This window comes from Hylaeus volcanicus, chromosome 4 (assembly GCF_026283585.1).
Source record: "Hylaeus volcanicus isolate JK05 chromosome 4, UHH_iyHylVolc1.0_haploid, whole genome shotgun sequence".
NCBI classification, from domain to species: domain Eukaryota; kingdom Metazoa; phylum Arthropoda; class Insecta; order Hymenoptera; family Colletidae; genus Hylaeus; species Hylaeus volcanicus.
Window position 1 is genome coordinate 23429138 of NC_071979.1, and position 17418 is coordinate 23446555.

At 43.6% G+C, this 17418-nt stretch overlaps 4 protein-coding genes and 1 long non-coding RNA gene across 12 annotated transcripts; 3 read left to right on the plus strand and 2 right to left on the minus strand.

Moving 5' to 3' along the window:
* Nucleotides 1-192: 192 nt before the first annotated feature.
* LOC128875399 (four-domain proteases inhibitor-like) lies at nt 193-1478 on the plus strand. The gene is made up of 4 exons (XM_054120942.1): nt 193-360; nt 465-661; nt 1031-1121; nt 1228-1478. The coding sequence occupies exons 1-4, from the start codon at nt 336-338 to the stop codon at nt 1278-1280; spliced, it is 366 nt and encodes a 121-aa protein (XP_053976917.1). The 5' UTR covers nt 193-335; the 3' UTR covers nt 1281-1478.
* LOC128875392 (uncharacterized) lies at nt 1367-5860 on the minus strand. 2 transcript variants are annotated; one of them, XM_054120930.1, is made up of 13 exons: nt 5719-5860; nt 5525-5654; nt 4672-4802; nt 4471-4605; nt 4112-4276; nt 3930-4018; nt 3680-3857; nt 3289-3511; nt 3065-3226; nt 2731-2885; nt 2422-2657; nt 2133-2358; nt 1367-1887 (listed from the first exon to the last, which is right to left on the minus strand). In XM_054120930.1, the coding sequence occupies exons 1-13, from the start codon at nt 5777-5779 to the stop codon at nt 1736-1738; spliced, it is 2043 nt and encodes a 680-aa protein (XP_053976905.1). In that variant the 5' UTR covers nt 5780-5860; the 3' UTR covers nt 1367-1735. The 2 variants fall into 2 exon arrangements, with proteins under 2 accessions (XP_053976905.1, XP_053976904.1); XM_054120929.1 differs by having other exon boundaries at nt 1367-1992.
* LOC128875401 (uncharacterized) lies at nt 5816-9101 on the plus strand. 6 transcript variants are annotated; one of them, XR_008456813.1, is made up of 7 exons: nt 5816-5956; nt 6026-6269; nt 6350-7103; nt 7210-8043; nt 8144-8378; nt 8663-8908; nt 8988-9101. It is a non-coding gene; the product is annotated as an uncharacterized LOC128875401 (long non-coding RNA). The 6 variants fall into 6 exon arrangements; XR_008456811.1 differs by lacking the exon at nt 5816-5956 and having other exon boundaries at nt 6128-6269; nt 7210-7589; nt 7926-8043; XR_008456810.1 differs by lacking the exon at nt 5816-5956 and having other exon boundaries at nt 6128-6269; nt 6350-6926; nt 6992-7103.
* On the minus strand, nt 9029-10477 carry LOC128875398 (uncharacterized). Its single transcript, XM_054120941.1, has 2 exons — nt 10252-10477; nt 9029-9823 (listed from the first exon to the last, which is right to left on the minus strand). The coding sequence occupies exons 1-2, from the start codon at nt 10337-10339 to the stop codon at nt 9309-9311; spliced, it is 603 nt and encodes a 200-aa protein (XP_053976916.1). The 5' UTR covers nt 10340-10477; the 3' UTR covers nt 9029-9308.
* A 1054-nt stretch (nt 10478-11531) lies between these two features.
* On the plus strand, nt 11532-17364 carry LOC128875393 (probable glutamate receptor). 2 transcript variants are annotated; one of them, XM_054120931.1, is made up of 11 exons: nt 11532-12371; nt 12448-12548; nt 12604-12687; nt 13022-13327; nt 13949-14055; nt 15233-15445; nt 15607-15848; nt 16031-16245; nt 16416-16672; nt 16759-16831; nt 17120-17364. In XM_054120931.1, exons 1-11 carry the CDS (start codon nt 12155-12157, stop codon nt 17336-17338), a joined length of 2034 nt encoding a protein of 677 aa, XP_053976906.1. In that variant the 5' UTR covers nt 11532-12154; the 3' UTR covers nt 17339-17364. The 2 variants fall into 2 exon arrangements, with proteins under 2 accessions (XP_053976906.1, XP_053976907.1); XM_054120932.1 differs by having other exon boundaries at nt 15275-15445.
* Nucleotides 17365-17418: the final 54 nt, after the last annotated feature.

The window sequence follows — 17418 nt, forward strand, 5'->3', positions numbered from 1 at the left end:
TTGATAGTAAGATGCAAGTCTATCTGCGACGACCTTGATCCTGCACACTCGACCAAAGCGGGATTTCCATTTTACACGCGCTACACAAATGCGCGTGTTCAGAAGTTTTCTACATACGCACACGTATTGGCGTGTGACTCGTATTCGCGAGTGGCCAAAGTAAATACAAAAGTGGACTCGAGAAGCGGATAATAAACCTGTTCAACATTCCTTTATGTGGATTCCCCCGTGACTGGTCAGACGTATCTCGTCTATATAAGCAAACGCGAATCACCCTTTCCGCCCATTGAAGTCTCAGTTTCTCAGCGGATTAAACTCAGAGAGATTTAATAAAAATGTGGGCACTTTATCTAGCGTTGGGTGAGTGTCGCGCTTTGCGATGAGAGTATTATTTAAATCAGCGTTCATAAATAAATTAATTTTTAACTCTGATATCGTTACTGACTCTGTTCTTTCAATTGCAGTTGTGTTAAGCGGAAGCACAATAGCGTTTCCACAGACGGACAATAGTTTTGTTTTCGACGGTCCCGTGTCGCGACCTTCCACAACCATGAGGTCTTCCACAGCTGCTGATCCCATGGTTACGACAACATCCACGAGCGCACCTACGACAACGGCAACCCCAGATCCTCAACTTCAAGCATGCATCAGGACGTGTCCTGTGAGTGCGAATTTCCTTTTTACCGTTTCATCTTACCTACCGATAGGAGTAAAAGAAATACACATTTACTTTTCTTATTATAAATTGTCACACTTTACGTGGATCAGCCTGTAATACCGGTTTCTTGGGTCGTACGGATTCCTAACGTATCGATAGTCAAGTTTATCGCGCTAGTTCAAAGTTCGTGGTGTGGAAGATAGTCTAGTGAACGATGACACAAATTTATTAATTGTCGTGGACTTAGAATAAGTCACCAAAATAACTTGTTTGCTTACCCCATTAAGCAAGATTCATAATAAGTAAATGAGTTATTTGGATGACTTGTTTCATGTGGCTCATCATCACGAAAAGAATTCATGATTTTTACAGACGACGCCAGAATATAATCCGGTTTGCGGAACGGACCGTGTGACGTACGATAATCCTGGACTGATGAGTTGCGCGGCCTTCTGCGGCAAAGGTGCGTAGATGACTATACATTTATTCAAGTTTGACACTTAGCACTTTTGGTGTTTCCTCTATATGCTTTGACCATCGTATCTCACGAATTGGTTTTGTGCTTCCAGACGTCACGCACAGCTATTACGGACCCTGCACATCTACACCCGCTAGAGGATAATCCTTCGTTGGCTGGTCAGACTAGAGTCTGGTTGTATATTCCTTCACCGTGCCGTTGCGAACAAAATAAACATGTAGATAACAATAATCTTTATAAGTGATTTATTTTTATAAATCTAGTCTAAACATCAACTTAGTTTTGTAAATCTCTTTCATATTGAAAATTCAAAGTCGAAACAAATATATAAACTATTGTAGAGATGGCGGTATAGAAGCGCTAGTATTCATTCTCGCGACCAAGTGTACTTTCTCTATAAGATGTACCGAACAGGTCAGTCGGTCTGATGGAATCACAACGTACGGCAGATTGGGGATAGCCATTGTTACTGCATGTCATGTAAATACATCGTATATTACATTGTTACGCCTGTAGCTTTTAGTCGCAACCAAAGATTGTCGACTAGAGACAAGGCTGTGATTACAAAGGCAAGATACTGGTCCTCGGATGACAGCAGGTTAACCAAGGGACGAGGAGGAACCATTGTCGGCCCATCTGACTCTTCGCACAACTTCGAAGTTGCCTCCGTGAACGCCGTAGAGATGCCTGGCTAGAACGCTGGCTCTGTCCTCTTCCGCTCGTATGGCAGTTCTTCTGTACTGGGCGACCGCTAACAGGCAGCCGACGATTAGTACAATTTGAACGATCAGCCAGAATATCAGTAGACTTAGAGCGAGACTGGCATCGACGCAAAAAAGCCCGTCTATGGAGGAGTCTGGGAACACAGGAGGCGAATCGTGATTGAACGCATGCACGTGTCCGCGAGGGTCAACATGTAGAGGCGGGCATAAGGGTACAGAGAACTAGGAAGCGCACAATACAGCGGAGAGAAGGAGTTTTCTCTATGATACTTACTTCCACTAGTGATGAACACTGTATCAGGAGATCCGTTTTCCCTCGACGATAAACGATCCGCCGAGGATGCGACAGGACTATGAACGATTATGGAGAGTTGCAATGGAAGTTCTTCGGTGATTTCCCGAGACACTTCCGTCACTTTGGCGTCGTAAGGTGAAGCGTCGGGTAACCCACTTTCACGTTTTCTTCTTCCGTAGGAGACTTGACCAGTTACGCATGTTGTCTATAACATGCAAAGTTAGCGGTCAACTCAGATTGACGTAAGAGAAGCCACTTGTCGACTTACTGGCATGCATTCGTCCAAGCAAAATCGAACGACCACGTTGAATCGAACCAGCTGACTTCCAGGGAACTTGAAGGCATTGAACGTCGTGATCAAAGATCGACCATCGTGTGGATCCTTCGACAAGGGAGGGAAGGTTGCTAAATCCCCGGGACAACCGAACTCGTTCAAAAGCAGCAAGGAGGCATCACCGGAAGCGCTGCTCGCGACTAAGTGTCCCGCGACGATGTCGTAAGGACCTTCAAGTAAAAGATACAAGAAGAGTGGATTGCTGTTGATATCGTCGCGATGATAACTCGTTATTGAGATTACCATTGGGTGGATTCAGTTGAATCTTCACGGTGAGTTTCTGTCCCACGTGGGTGACGACTGCATCCTTTGAGTTTTCATCCAAGATTCTCATGGTAACCTTTGGAGCTTGCGAGGATGCGTTCACGATGGTCGAGGATATCGGTGGCACTCCTGCGCTGAACACATAGAAGCCGAGCGAACAAGTCGCGTGGAATCGAGATAGAAAGAAACAGAAATGGGGAGTATTGTGAGGAGCTACGAAGAATGGCTGTGAGTGGTATTCAGTGTGTAAGAGGAATTCAATGAATTCCATTCATGTGCATTCTCTTTAGCTCCCTAGTATATGTGTTCCTACTTTGGATCAAGAAAGCTGAAACTCGAATGAACGGTGATGTTCCTCGGTTCTGGTGGTTCGTGATCGTTCAACGAGCACCCAACTCTGACCGCCTGATCGCCCAGTCGTTGAACGATGGGGTTGAACTGCACCACGACAGTCGTCCAAACGAGCGGCCGTGTTCTACAACATCAATATCGTCGATTTTTATCCTTAATTTCTTTAGTCTACGTTAAGCTTTTTACCGATTTTGATCGTCAATGGAAAAAGCCGGATTTAGGCCGCATTGTGGCATGATCTCGCGTAGCTGGTCGGCACGGGGCAGCGGTAATGTCAGTATCGTTCTATTCAAGCCGTGCCCCTGAACACCGCAAGTCTCTGCGTAGCCGTTTGTGTAAATTCGACCAAAGAATGCGTCGCTTGTCCTCAGCTCTACCGTCATTATCGTATCGTTACATTGCACCCTCACTGGAACATGGATTTTTCTTTATGTGCAAGGATTCTACAACAATGCGTTTCTCTGTTGGTAAAGCAGATGGCTTTACTGGTAATACAGAGTACTTTATCGATCAATTTTGCGGCCAACAGAGGTATTGCTATTACGATGGCTCTTATTAATTGCGGTACAATACTCACGATCCAAACACGGTTCTCGCTCTCTGTAAACGGCATTTGCAACGGTGATTAGCGAGCTAACACCCAGCCCGATCGTGTCTTCGGAGTGCAACAGGCATACCGACTCGCCGGAGGAATTGTCCAGGGTATATCCACGGCAGACGAAACCGTCCACGCTCAGGTCGCATCTTCTCTCGCACTGAATTCAACCGACACGGATCGATGTTGCTGCGTGGCCGCTCTTGCGAATAGAGACGAGATTCGTTCTTACCTGCTTCTCGTTCAGCTTGCTCAGAGCGACGTCCGAGAACGGTAACGTCGCGTTTCGAATTTCCGCGTAAGAGCAGTACTCGCGTTTCGCTGAAAAAGAAATTGAAACGGAACGAAATACCAATAGCCATTTTCATAGACGATTTTAGCGAGCCTGGACAAATTGAAATTTCTTATACTCACACACGTTCCGACACTGGTCACGAAGGTACTCGTCCCTATACATGGAAGCCCTGTAGGCCTGAGGTCTGGTTCCTCGCTCGAGCAACGACAGGGTGCATCGGCCGATTGCGTCGTCGGTCGAGAGCGGTTTCGTTGTTCGAAACTGCGCTGATTTGCAGCTTCTTCCTGGGGATCATTTGTCAACATTAAAGGTCGATTCAGATTATACGACATGTACCGGCACCGACACGACAAAACTGGTCGTATTTGATCATAAACCTAGCATTCTCGTTATGTATCTCTACATGTATATCACGAAAATAACGTATTTCCGCAATTAGTTCTGTGACGTGTCGATCGGTGAACCAGGTTATGCCTACCTATCTCTATGCATTTTTCGTAGCATTGGTTCCTGGTCATAGATCGGGGCAAATGAAACGCGCCTGAGTCGATGAACACTGCTCCAGCGTTTCTCTCCACTTGCCAAAGTCTCCTTTGTTTACAGCTCACGGGAACTGATCGAAATTTGAGGTTATGTTAGTGTTGTGAATCGAATTTATACTTGGCGCCGTCGTCGTTACCTTTTACGCAGACACGATGATAGAAGGTTGAGTTGGCTTCCGGTATCAGTTCGTCGTCTTCCGTTTCGACGCTGTAACAGGCGCTTCTGGCGAAATCTACTACGAACGCGGTACAATTTACCCTCTCACATCTGAAATTGAATAAAGAAAAACGGTAACAATAAAGGAACATGGTGGTTCCATCGTGTTTAAATTTCTAGTGACAATAAACAGGCGCTGATAAGAAAGGAGACCATTGAAGTTGGCGATTTACTACTGTTCATTAAATTTGAAATCTATTCAAACTTCAGGTATTCTTTTCAGTTATCCAAATTACGGTTGCACTTTACTTTGGCGGACCTAAAATTTTTAAATTTCTTTTACGTAATCCTGTAGATTTTGTCGAGAAAAATCCGGAAATGCTAGTTTTAAGGCGAGAAATCCACTAGTTCACAAGTTATGAGCAGTTAAAAGTGGCATTTTACCGTATTTGACTGACACTTTCAACGCCATTGTCTTGTAGCCATACCCTGTCGGTAAAACAGGTTCTCGGTGGTAGCGGACTACATTGTATACTACTTTTATATTGTTATACCTATTTTTGAAAATTGCCATGTTTCGAATTAACAGAGTTGGTTTAGGCCTATTTTCTCGGGGAGGGTGTGCCGCCCTAGAGTATGAAATTCAACTTTTGAATTGTCTGACAAATACGGTAAAAAGGTTCACTTTTAACTGCTCATAACTTCTGAACCAGTGGATTCCTCGCCTGAAAACAGCATTTTCGGATTCCACTCGCCACAATCTACAGGTTTATGTAAAAAAAAACTTAAAAATTTTAGGTCCGCCAAAGTAAAGCTTAACCCAGATTACTCACTTGTCGAAGCAAGGTTTTGTGATCCCATTGGAATTCACGGAGCTAAATAAAAGCGAATGAGAGCCCACAGATTCCGGCCTGACGCCTCCAATCTTTTCCCAAACAGCGTCCGAGCACGTTTCTCGCAATCCTGGAACGAGAATAAACGATCGATCGATCTGCGTCTCGTCGTATCGTTTACCGATTGTCCTCACCGGTCGGCGCGACGAAATCGCAAATCGAGATCGCAACGGCGAGACACGCGATTATCAACATGGTCGATTATCGCTTCCCGTCCGCGTGGCCGTCGAGCGACGAGACTGTGCCAAGGATTTTTGCAAACTGTCGTCGTTCGTCCTGTTACACTAGCGATTACGTAACGACGCTGCACCTAACGTCGCGAAATCGACAGAATTGAACTGCCATTCGAAGGCTTTTAAAAATCGCTAAGAGGTTAAGTCGCTACCAGTCGTTTCACTGAATCTCTCGAACTTTACGCTGCTGTCTCTTTTCAATCGATAGGTCTTCGCCTCGCTCTCTCGCTCTCCTCGAACGACGGTCAAAATAAACGCGCCATTCCTGAGAGGTTAAGAAGAAGACTTCGGAGAAGGCACAAAGGATCGTTCCTTCGATCGGTTCTCTAGATCAAAGAAGTCTGCCACGTTAATTACAACGACCAATCAGAGATGATTCGATGGATCACTAATGGAAACCTTGGGTTACAACTTATTCATGACGTTTTGACTGTGTATTGTATATTAAATATGTAATTTTATATTAAATATTCAGATCGTAATTGGTATCGAACGAGTAATGTACGAGAACTTTTATTTCTTGTTAAAATAGGCAGACACGCGATGGCACGACAAAAGGTGTACGAGCGAGTTGCGAATTCGCAAGCAACTGAGGCGTCGCGTAATGTACATAGAACTCTACCTCGTTCACCTGCATCCTCGTAAAAAAACGAATGGGAGCGAACAAGCCCGCGCCCGCGCGCATAACGATGGTCCACGAATAATCACGGTATGGTGTAACGCGTCCGCGAGCGAACGGATGTCGCGTAAACCGAGAATCGCGTCAATCCTGTGCAAGTTGCGCCCCTATTCCAGCGAAACGTCCAATCTCTTACGTAGCGACTCGTTCGACACGAGATACTTGTTCGAGAGATTGTTATTGGCCTAGAACAGAATCACTAATCTCTTTCAATGGACTGGGGGATGTTTGCACTCGCTTGATTTTTCGACAACGCTTGCGAAGTGATCCTCAAAATAATGTAAACAAAGCGTTCACCCAACGGAGAGGTCACTCGAGTTTGTTATGCATGTGCCAAATTATATGTATGTAGTAGCTATAGAACGCGCCACGTGTTGCGAAATTATGCACATATATGGGACCATAGAACTCTGCGAGGGAACGCATCTATGTATGTACTCATAGAAATAAATTTGGAGAGTATCTCTGAATGTATGGATAATCAAATTTTGTCAGTCTTCGTAGTCTCCAGTACAAGTCTGCATCCCTTGTATATCGCAGACGTCGAGACGAATTCGAGGTTGCTACGACCTTGAACCCATAGCATCACCTTCACCCGACCTTGAAGGTAACAAATCGACGATACACACGATCTTTTCTAACGTCTAGTATAATCCTTGTCTTATTCGAGATGGTCCTGGATAGTCGCGAGTATTTACTTTCACGTATTTCAGGATGGACCACTAAGAGCGAGAGTAATTGGAGCATTATCGAAGGGGAAAGAGCGCAGAACGATGAAAGCAGCGGAACGTACGCATTGTCGCGTCGTCGGGACGCTCGTCGACGAAGGCTTGGCCGGTGCTCGCAAAACTGTGACGCGTGAGCCAGGCGGGACGCATGACGCGCGATACGAAACACGCGGGGCTTTTCGCGATGTATCGATGCTTATCTCGCCTCGTCGACTATTTCCGTTGGTTACGCGTTACGCGTTAAGCAGCCCGTATATGCAGACGATTGTCTAATGTTTACAGACAGATTTGATCCATCGCCTTCCTGGCCGATCGTTTCCTCTAAGAAAACTATCGATGAATCTTCTAGGCAAGCCTACAAAACAGTATGTGGACCATTTTGGGACTCATTCGGACCGTTCACTCTCAAAGAAACCAACATTTTTCTTGCTTACTCTGATAAGCATACAAGATGTAACGTTAAGATAAGAGGATTATCCTCGTACGAGAGCCAGGGCTGCGCGATATGTCCTCAGTCGTTGCCACTGATTTGTATTTAACTAGGTCAGAAGATAAAGTGTTAAGCAACTCGCGAGTTTGATGTCCTGTCTTTGACGTCGGTATTTTTATTGAGAATGCCACTCTAGTAAACCTATGAATAAGTTTTTCGGTGTGCCTCTACGGGCCATTTTTATACCGATCGATGCGGTTCCTCTCGACAGATTTATGCAAACGATGAGCGAGGGGAAAACGGTCGCGGTGATGCTTCACGGTTACACGCAACAGGAACGCGATGACGTCGATGTGGTCGATACGAAGCGTCCTTCGGTTTACATAATCGTAATTTTCCATGCGCATTTTTAATAAGTCCATAATTCAAAATATGTAACGGTATTATCTTAACTAGTAGTTAGTAACTACTCGGATGAATCACTTTTAGGTTGTTCCATACCATGGTAGAGGCACGAGAAGATTCCTGAATCAAGCATATAGATGATCCCCGTTTAAATTGGTGTCAAAGCATGATTACTTGGTAATCCTGCATCTATTTAACAAGTGAAGCTGTTTATTAATAGGAACGATAGAGGGATTGTTGAGAATCGATAAACGAAAAAGGGAACGCCTTGGTCTCATTCGATACCATTCTTTTTCTTTTTTTTTTAAATCAACGACTGGTAATTACTAATTACTGGATGACGAGTCAGAGTCCAAGCTGCTGTCGAAGGTCGTGCGATAAGCGATCGACCGGCAAATCCTTGACGCGTAAAAGCGTACAGTGTTCTCACACTCATCCGTTCCGGGTCATTGCACGTGAAATCGGTCACATTCTAAAGCTACTTCACCATTTTTTCTGGAACTTGAACATGTCATACGCCTTCGACGTTGCATGAATATATCTCGAGACGTGCAATTCTTCGAGACACCTTAGGATATCTCTTAAAATATTTCCCCTTTTCAGGAAAAGTCACAATTTTGCACCAAAAGGTATTACGCGTGAAATTACCCTTTCAGCTGCATGTTCGCATTTCAACGGGAAAAGCGAAAGCGCAAGAAACCGAGGTTCACGAGACAAGGGTTGCGCGTGACCCACATCGGTTATGCAAACGACACGATTGTAAAGTAAATCTCGCGCCCGCATATTTGCAAGCGAGACGACACGGAAACCTGGCCGATTTCTCCTGTTTATCTTCAAACGCCTTTGTGGGTACGTCTCTTTAAATATTTGACAACAAACTACTCGCTCAAAGATAACTTAAGATAAACTTACAACGCATTCGACCCAGTTGCAGGTTTCCTTTAAAAAATACATTTCAAAGGCAATAAGTAGGAGCGATAACATGGTATATTCTAATTCTGTTGCAGTACATTTGACAAATGAAATAAACACATTACAAAAGGTACACTGGACATCGCATTAAATTTATTCGATCGAACAGTTATTCGGATAAATCAATTTTTCCATGATAATTTATTTACTTTTTAGTCTACTGCCGTATGCCAGCGTACGATGTCAAACCAGGACGATTCGGATTGTACTTTCCATCGACGAAAGAATGTTTTATAAACGGTTGTTCGTTTATTATTGGTCATTCGCAATTCTTTGTTTAACTGGCCGGATGGATGAAGCCGAAGAGCACGAGTAGATCATAAATGGTGTCGAAGCCGTCGATCAACTGGTTAAAGGAGGTTGGTAAAGCCTGCGTTTTTTGTAATTCATCGAGCGTGGTGTGCAGCCAAGGGAGCCCTCGAGTGGACATAAAGTGTAGGAACCACTGAATTAGTTCAAATACAACTGCTTGCGCTTCCTGGATAACGTAATCTTGAGCAGAGCTGAACGATTGTTGCAGAGTTTGTATGGGATGCGTCACCGCTGTTAGTAGCAATCTTCGTTGTCTCTCGAAGCTTCCTCCTATTCCTAAGGTTGAATTGATCGTTGATTCGATCGTTGAAATGAACCAACGTAGCGTATTTCCTATGGTGGAAAATATACACCGTACGATTTGCGAGACCACATCGGCGACCCTTGTATTAAAGTTGGTGAATTTGTTCGCTGTACCATCGATTATGTTCGTCGAATTCGTTTGGTAGGTGTTGCTACTAGTATCTCCCGCCTGTCTCCCTGAAAACAGTTGGTTACACTTAAAAATTGTCGATCATATACCTTCCTAGGTCAGTGTGAATTTCGTTCAAACTTGTAATTGGATTCTAATTACAATCTAGGCGAGGGACAGACTATTATTGGCTATTAATTGCCCTCTGTTAGTGCATACAGGAAATCCTCACACGACTATTGAGTGCAAGCACCATCTAGTGGTCTACAGACGACCAGGAAACGTCTTCAGACAAATGTCCAACAAATCAACTTAAGAAATATGCATATATACTTTATAGCTGATTATTTAAGAGAGAAGCCAGCCTTTATATCAGAGTCATTCCTTTAACGGAAGTTTTCCGATGGATTATTGTTTAGTAGCAAACAGGAATCCACCAGTAATTTTCAATTTCTTTTCCAGACAGATAGGGCTCTTTGAGGTGATGAGAAAGTACCTGACAAAGCTGGCACCGCAACGCTGCAGGGTACATAGCACAGCCCGCAAAGGACCACTGTTACTACGAGGATATATGAAGCCTTCATCGAGAGAGGTGTTCCAAGAGGAATTGTGCGTTGGTCGTCGAGAGTATGCGTAGGCGTACGTGGTGAACCGTTGGCGTTCGCAATGGAGTTGAACGTTAAACGCAAACTTTTTAACACGACTTATCGATTGGAATTGGGTATATTATTACCATTTCCACCTCCTCTGGCCGACACGGTTCGTCCTTACGACCGTCGCGAACCGTTGATATCCATGCTAATTTTGGAATTATGTGGTCGTGCGATGCAAATTTTACGCTGAAAGTTGTTCTAATCAACGCCAGTGGCGCATTGCACTCTCGCAGGGTCCAAGACTCGAGAATTGAGAACTGTTGTATCTCGATTCAGTCATCTCCAGAAATGAAGATTTATACAAAAATGTACATAGATTCAGGGCTTGTTGCTAGTTCTCTTTAATAAAAAAAAAAAAAAATATCGCGAATGATAAAAAGTTAAGCAACGCTGGTTTATATGATACGCCATTGTCTACCACCGTTTAAGTCCAATCGCTGGTTCTCCCGATAAGTTGCAGCACTTGAAAGAAAGCAGGTGACCTGACCGATTGACGTCCAAATCGTTTAATGTTGCTGTTTGGAATTCTTGTTTTGCAATTACAAGAACGCGCGTTTCTATTTACTTCCTTGTAACGAAACCGTTTTAAATTAATACGTACGTACTCAATGTCGCGATTTTGTTGAAACTGGAATATGACGTAGTTCACATAAAATTAGAGGAGGTTTAAGTCACTATTTTACTGGATTTAATTTTGTTTAAGAATACCCAGAACATATAACCAGCTAATTAGCGCTTATCGATATATTTTAATCTGTGAAAATACAACGTTTCATATCTTGAAACAGAGATAAATGGATTTGCGCCATTTTCATAATGAACCGTTCGTTTAGTCTCCTTTCTTGTCACGCGATACAGAATTTATCGTTTGACGCTGCGTTTTCATTTTTTTCTGTAAACTTCATCCTCTCTGCTTCGCAGTCCTTTGCCGTTCTTTCTCTTCGTTTCATTGTTTGTTGTTTAATTCCTTAGTGCGTGAATTTATTTTAATTTTTAAAAATTATGTCATGGTTCCATATTTTCCTATGTTTGGAAGACGTTCGATCGGGAGACCAACTGTTATTTTCCCGATCGAAATTATAAATAATTCCTGTGGGAAGCGCAATGTACAACCGAGGACAAGACAATTTCTAATTTTTCTGTACACAATGGAAACCATTCGCAAACATCCCAAGGGGACACGATGCATTGAGTACACGTGAAAGAATTCGCAGTAAAGAGACACGTTCCAGTCGTTCTGAAGTCACAAACAGCTTAAGTGTCGTCCTGAAATTAAAAAAAAAAAAAAAAAAAAAACACTTAAATGAAACAAAAAGTAAAAGGAAATTTAAGCAAAGACTAATAGAACAAAACTTTCACTCACATAGCAACCGTAAGCTGCTAACTCTGAATTACATCCCCGATCTTTCCACATCGAATAATAATATCCGACTAACTTGGACCGCGTAAACATCGCGGATAAATCATTCCTACTTGCCATCGATTACACGAACGAATTCCTGTTCACATCTGATTCCATCGCGGAGTTTGTTATGCTTACGCCATTTCGAGTCCGACCAGGCAATTATCGTAAAGCAGAAACAAAGATTATCCGTGCGTTTCATCTGATTCCGAGCCGACATCGAATTTCCCTGACGCGTCACGGTTCTATGATTTTACGACTTAGCTAATCACGAATATCGACTCGATCCCAGTTGCCATTGTCCAGCTATCGCGAACCTTCGCGAGCCATTAGCGGCGTGAGCGATGTCGGGATTGGAATTTATGGGGTCGTTATGGTTGTTGCTGGTGGTCTGCGTTTTAAGGGACTCGCACAGCCAGCCCATTGTCGCGATGGACGACAATCCTCTGCTGATAAGGCCGCTGAACGTTTATCAGAGCATGATCAAGGGTGTTCACGATTACTTCAATAATACCTGCATCATACTATTTCATGGTTCGATGAATGTGATCGAAACGAAAGGTGAGGAGGATTTATACATTATATCGTTTCGTTGATAAACGTGTCGTGGTTGATTTAACGAGAATGGAACTTTCAGAACTGGAGGACATCGAGGGGCTGCTTGGCCTTCAGAAGTTCCTCAGCGGGACTCTGAACATACGCACCGCGATCATGGATTTTATCACGTTCAGGGACAAAGTACGTACAACATCCTATCCACGTGCTGGACAATTATTTGGTATTCTCGTTTTAGGTGGGAAGCACTTATTATAACATTAAGCGGCCGTTGTTCGTGCTGCTGAACGATCTGGATGAAGTCAAGGAACAATTCGTTCTGGTAAGTATTAGGTTGTCCTAAAAGTTTCTTTCGTGAGTTGCATTCAAGTATTTTCTGTGGCAGTTGTTATGTTTATATAAATAGACAATCTAATTTTTTAGACATTGATGCTGCAACAGTAATGAAGCGAAATGAATTGTACACAATTTTGTAATATAACATAAAACATAAAATATTGTGTAGGAATAAATTATTAATAAAACGAAAGAAACTTTTGGGACAACCTAATACATATATTCAAGGTGTCTTAAGGTCAGATCTGAATAGATAAATGAACGAGGCTGGATAAAGTACTCTGATAAGAAGATCATCCTCTAAATTATATATGCCTCAGGTTTCTCAGTGGATTGCAATGGCGTACCCCACGTGGCTGATCTTTCTAAGGAACGACATCGAGATCGAAGACTTCCTTGGGGAAGTTTACGTTCCTTTCGACTGTGTACTGATGGTCGCACAAGCGAACCCTGAAGGAGGTGGCGAGATCGTCAGGGAGGTCTACCGCATAGGCAGGGAGGACCACTTGAGGTGGATGGACTTTGGCACGTGGAACTCGACACACGGCTTCAAGGGACCTTTAGTAGGACTCTACCAGCGAAGGCACGATCTGAAGGGACGCAACCTCAGGATCGTTTCTATTCATGTGAGACAAACATGTGTGGTTCAAGGTGCTCGAGAGACAATTTACGACGGCGCGAATCACGCCGGGGTCGCCAGTTTGAAGGGACCAAAGTGAAGGCGTGATAAAACTGCGTTTACTAATTAAAATAACTAATTGTATTCATTTTCAAATATCCCGAGTTGTCCTCGAGCACTCACCGTGTACGTTTCGACCCTTGGAGAAACGCTCTCTCGACTACACGGGATATTTAAAAATAAATACAATTAGTTTTTTGCTTTTTCTTTATTATAGTGTCTTATCCTCTTTAATACCTATCTTATCCTCTTTAATACCCTTTCTCGCTACAGATTCATTTAAATTATAATCATTTGCCCTTATACGGGAAATAAACCTGATCGCCTCCCTGCTCAGGATGTGTTTAAATTTATGACTTTAGTTATTTTAATTAGTAAACGCAGTTTTATTACGCCTTCACCTTGATCCCTTCACATTGGATGTGCAGGACAAATGTTCTTTATCCACCCTTGCTATTAGTGATGCCATTACTGATTCATTATGCCACCCTTGATATTATACTACTGCTATCGCTTGGAAGAACTAAGGGTTCTGTTATTGTTCCTCTACGAACGCGTGTGCTCACAGGATCCTCCAGTCTCACGATTCGTCAAGAACGAGGTCAATCACACGGTTGGGATGGCTGGCTTCTTCGGCGAGGTGATCCAGCTGCTGCAAGAGGGAATGAATTGCACGTCAGTCTTGATCGATTTCATTCATCATTCAATCTAGAAAGTGAAAGAATCGACTTGGTACAAGAGGTTTCAAAGGCTAGAGTTTCCATTCAAAGCACGAAGAAGTGGAATACTTCTCAAGTCGATTCTTTCATTTATTGAATCTACTTGACTCGATATATTAGGGGGACCAGAAAGTAATGTCGCTTCTGCGAATGTCAATACTTCTTTATTATTTATCAGTTCACTGCGCACCAATTGATTTGTATCGATCAGGTATTGAAAATTTGCACATTAGATGACGAAATATTGTTGATGACGAGGACGATTACATAATTGATTAAAAATAGAAACATATTATAAATTTATTTGTTTGAATTTAAAGTAAAAGAAACGACATTACTTTCTGGTCCCCCTAGTAGTTGAATTAGACATCGCAGTAGATCTGTTGGGTTAGACATAAATAACATCATCGATTCATTTGACGTGATCTAGAACAGTGGCATCGTAGAACTCTAAGTCACCTCGTTACTTCTTCTCCCCATTATCCACCCTTCTAGTCTTTTCCTTAGTCGAGTCCCTGGCGTCGTTCTCCGCTTTCCTCTTGACTCCACGTTCGCGGAGTTCCCTGAGCTGTCTGGTTGTCTCCCTGCGAAAGTATTCATCTTCACTGGCGGCAGCCCTCTCCTCGAATGCGGTCCTCTTCCTGCCGTCGCCGCTTCTTCGAAGTCTCTCGTAAAAGAATCGACGCGTCGTTGCGTCATACCGTCGCAGATATAGCAAGCGTCTTCCTGGGCTAACCGGTTCCAGACATCGCGACGCCAGCCCGCGTAACATAACTTGATTCTTCCGATCCTTCGCTGATCCTTTGGTGGTAGATACCGGTTAGCCAGGCGCGGTGTTTCACGTGTCCTCCATCCTTCGTCCGTCGTCCATTCGGGTACAGTAAATGGACAATCGGTTCAATTGGATCGCGGATAAGTTCAAGTTGCTTGAATGCCCAAGAGTTGGATAGAAAGGGAGAGCGATTCTCCTACTGTTCCATCTCTGGTATTGTTACAAATTATACAAATTAATTTTCATCCGACCTTTCACCGCATGCCAGTACTTTAGCTTTACTTTTTTTACTTTAGACTAAATCTCAAAGCTTGCGACAATCGAAGATATTAATTTTCATGCTCGATACTCAATTTCATAGTGCATGCAACTCTGATGCAACAAAGACGTATCATCGATTCAGGTTCAGTTATCAGGAGGCCAACTCGTGGGGCGTGCGGTTACCGAACGGCACGTGGACGGGTTCGATGGGGATGCTGATGGAGGACGAGGCAGACCTCGCGGCCACCGAGCTGATGATGACGTCCGACAGACTGGACATCGTGAAATTCACCACGCCTGTCTACTCGTCCAAGTATATATCAAGATTCGACGACGACCAGAGTTTACTCTTTTAAAATATAGTGTAACAAATCCTCAGTATATTCGGAAAAGCTTTTATTTGTGGAATGAGTAGTGCTTTTGATACAAAGAGTACCTATGTTAGCTAAGGAGGGTGGATTCTCCTATGTCCAGGTGTCGCGTGTATATCAAGAGACCAGACACGACGACGGTCAAATGGAACGCGTACTTGGCTCCGTTCGCTTTGAACGTTTGGAACGCTATCGCGTTGACGATCCTCATCACGGGGATATCGATTGCCGCGATCGACGCCATATTTACAAAGGGAGTAGACTCCGACGTGGTGGAGTACCGATCATCCTCTTCGACGATCTCCGAGATCGTGTTCTTCGTCTTCGGCGCGTTTTGCGGTCAGGGTGCGTGTAGCCCAGAACTGAAGGGTCCTAAAAAGCACAATAATGTATATTTAGATGGGTACAGGTTTATAATTTTACCAGAAGTCCAAGCGAAGAATCCGAGTAGTCTCCCAATACCATGAGTTACGAAATTGGGTTACACTCTAGTGCAGAAAGTCCAAGAGATTTGATCAATTCGATAGGGATGGAGCCGTCCCCGCTGGACCCGATACGGATGGTGCATCTGAGCATCCATGCGACGGCGGTCGTGGTGCTGGCTGCTTATTCGGCCGCGTTGATTAGCTTCCTGGCTATCAAGACGTTCGCCATGCCGTTCACCACGATGGCAGGAATGCTGGAGGACGGTAGCTATCGGTTTGCCGTGGTCGCCGATTCGGCTGATTACAGTTTCTTTCAGGTAGTACGGCCAGGATAAAATACATATTAATAAGTGTTACTATCTAATACACTTACTATTTTACAGTATTTCACATAAAATTAATGTTATCGACAAGTTTACAAATTCTAGGATTCGTAAGTTTAGAGACAGATGTGTTGATTTTTTCTTATTTCGTTTGAACATGGCAGAACACCAGCGATCGAGTGCTGACCTTCATGTTCGAGCAGCTGTTGACCGGCGAGAGCGATCTGCCGTCCAATTACCTCGACGGCTTGAGTCGCGTCTGCCAGGAAAATAAGTACGCGTTCATGACATTGGACAATATGGCGGCCGTTCTCCAAGGAAGAGTCGACTGCATCCTGGAGCCGCTAGACGTAATAGCGCAGACCACGATAGCCATGGCAGTGCCTGCGAATAGTCCTTATCGCGGCATCATCGATGCCAAGTAAATAGAATCAATAATTTGTCGACAGACCTGAGCACTTTTCAAATCATTCACTTCATCATTTACTGCTGCTCCTTCATTTTTAGAATTTTACTACTGCGCGACAGCGGCATTCTTCAGAGGTTACTAGAAACAGAATGGGCCACGGTCTCGAGCAGGGTAATCTATTGGGTTGTCCGGAAAGTTCATGCCTATTCAAAGGCATATTTGAATTTTGGTGTATATTTATTGAATTATACATATATGTACCATTTTGTTCCACAACTTTTCCACCTTTTAAGGAATGTATACATGTTGTTTGTTTCCAGCCATTCCGACATATTCAGACCTGTGCCGCCTACTAAAAATCGGCATGAACTTTCCAGACAGCCCAATATTTCATAATATAGCGAAGTTTGTTAAAAGAGGAAAGAATGATTTTCAGAGCATAATTTCTACCTATTTCAGCCGACAGCTGGCTGGTCGTCGGTCGAGCTGGACGATGCGATGCCTCTGCTCATCTTCCTACTTATCGCATTCATAATAACCTGGGTACTGCTACTCGTCGAACGCTCGATTCACGAGAAGCACGATAGAAGCAACGCGATCGACTCAACTAATCCAATATGCAAGGATAAGGAAAATTCTCATCCAAATAAAAAATTTCGAATGAAGAATAAAAGATAAATTAACCCTCAATATGTGTTGTTTAATCAAATTCTTCACATTACAATTAGTAACTAGGTGACGCGTTTGTCGGAATGAAA

Coding starts and splice junctions, on each gene's coding strand:
- LOC128875398 (XM_054120941.1), bottom strand. CDS start 10,339: ATGAAGGCTTCATATATCCTCGTAGTAACAGTGGTCCTTTGCGGGCTG. Junction 9,824..10,251: donor TGCGGTGCCAGCTTTGTCAG/GTACTTTCTCAT, acceptor AACTGTTTTCAG/GGAGACAGGCGGGAGATACT.
- LOC128875399 (XM_054120942.1), top strand. CDS start 336: ATGTGGGCACTTTATCTAGCGTTGG. Junction 361..464: donor GGCACTTTATCTAGCGTTGG/GTGAGTGTCGCG, acceptor TTTCAATTGCAG/TTGTGTTAAGCGGAAGCACA. Junction 662..1,030: donor CATGCATCAGGACGTGTCCT/GTGAGTGCGAAT, acceptor TGATTTTTACAG/ACGACGCCAGAATATAATCC.
- LOC128875393 (XM_054120931.1), top strand. CDS start 12,155: ATGTCGGGATTGGAATTTATGGGGTCGTTATGGTTGTTGCTGGTGGTC. Junction 12,372..12,447: donor GAATGTGATCGAAACGAAAG/GTGAGGAGGATT, acceptor TGGAACTTTCAG/AACTGGAGGACATCGAGGGG. Junction 16,832..17,119: donor GGGCCACGGTCTCGAGCAGG/GTAATCTATTGG, acceptor TACCTATTTCAG/CCGACAGCTGGCTGGTCGTC.
- LOC128875392 (XM_054120929.1), bottom strand. CDS start 5,779: ATGTTGATAATCGCGTGTCTCGCCGTTGCGATCTCGATTTGCGATTTC. Junction 4,019..4,111: donor TGACCAGTGTCGGAACGTGT/GTGAGTATAAGA, acceptor TTTCTTTTTCAG/CGAAACGCGAGTACTGCTCT. Junction 2,658..2,730: donor TCAACTGAATCCACCCAATG/GTAATCTCAATA, acceptor TTTTACTTGAAG/GTCCTTACGACATCGTCGCG.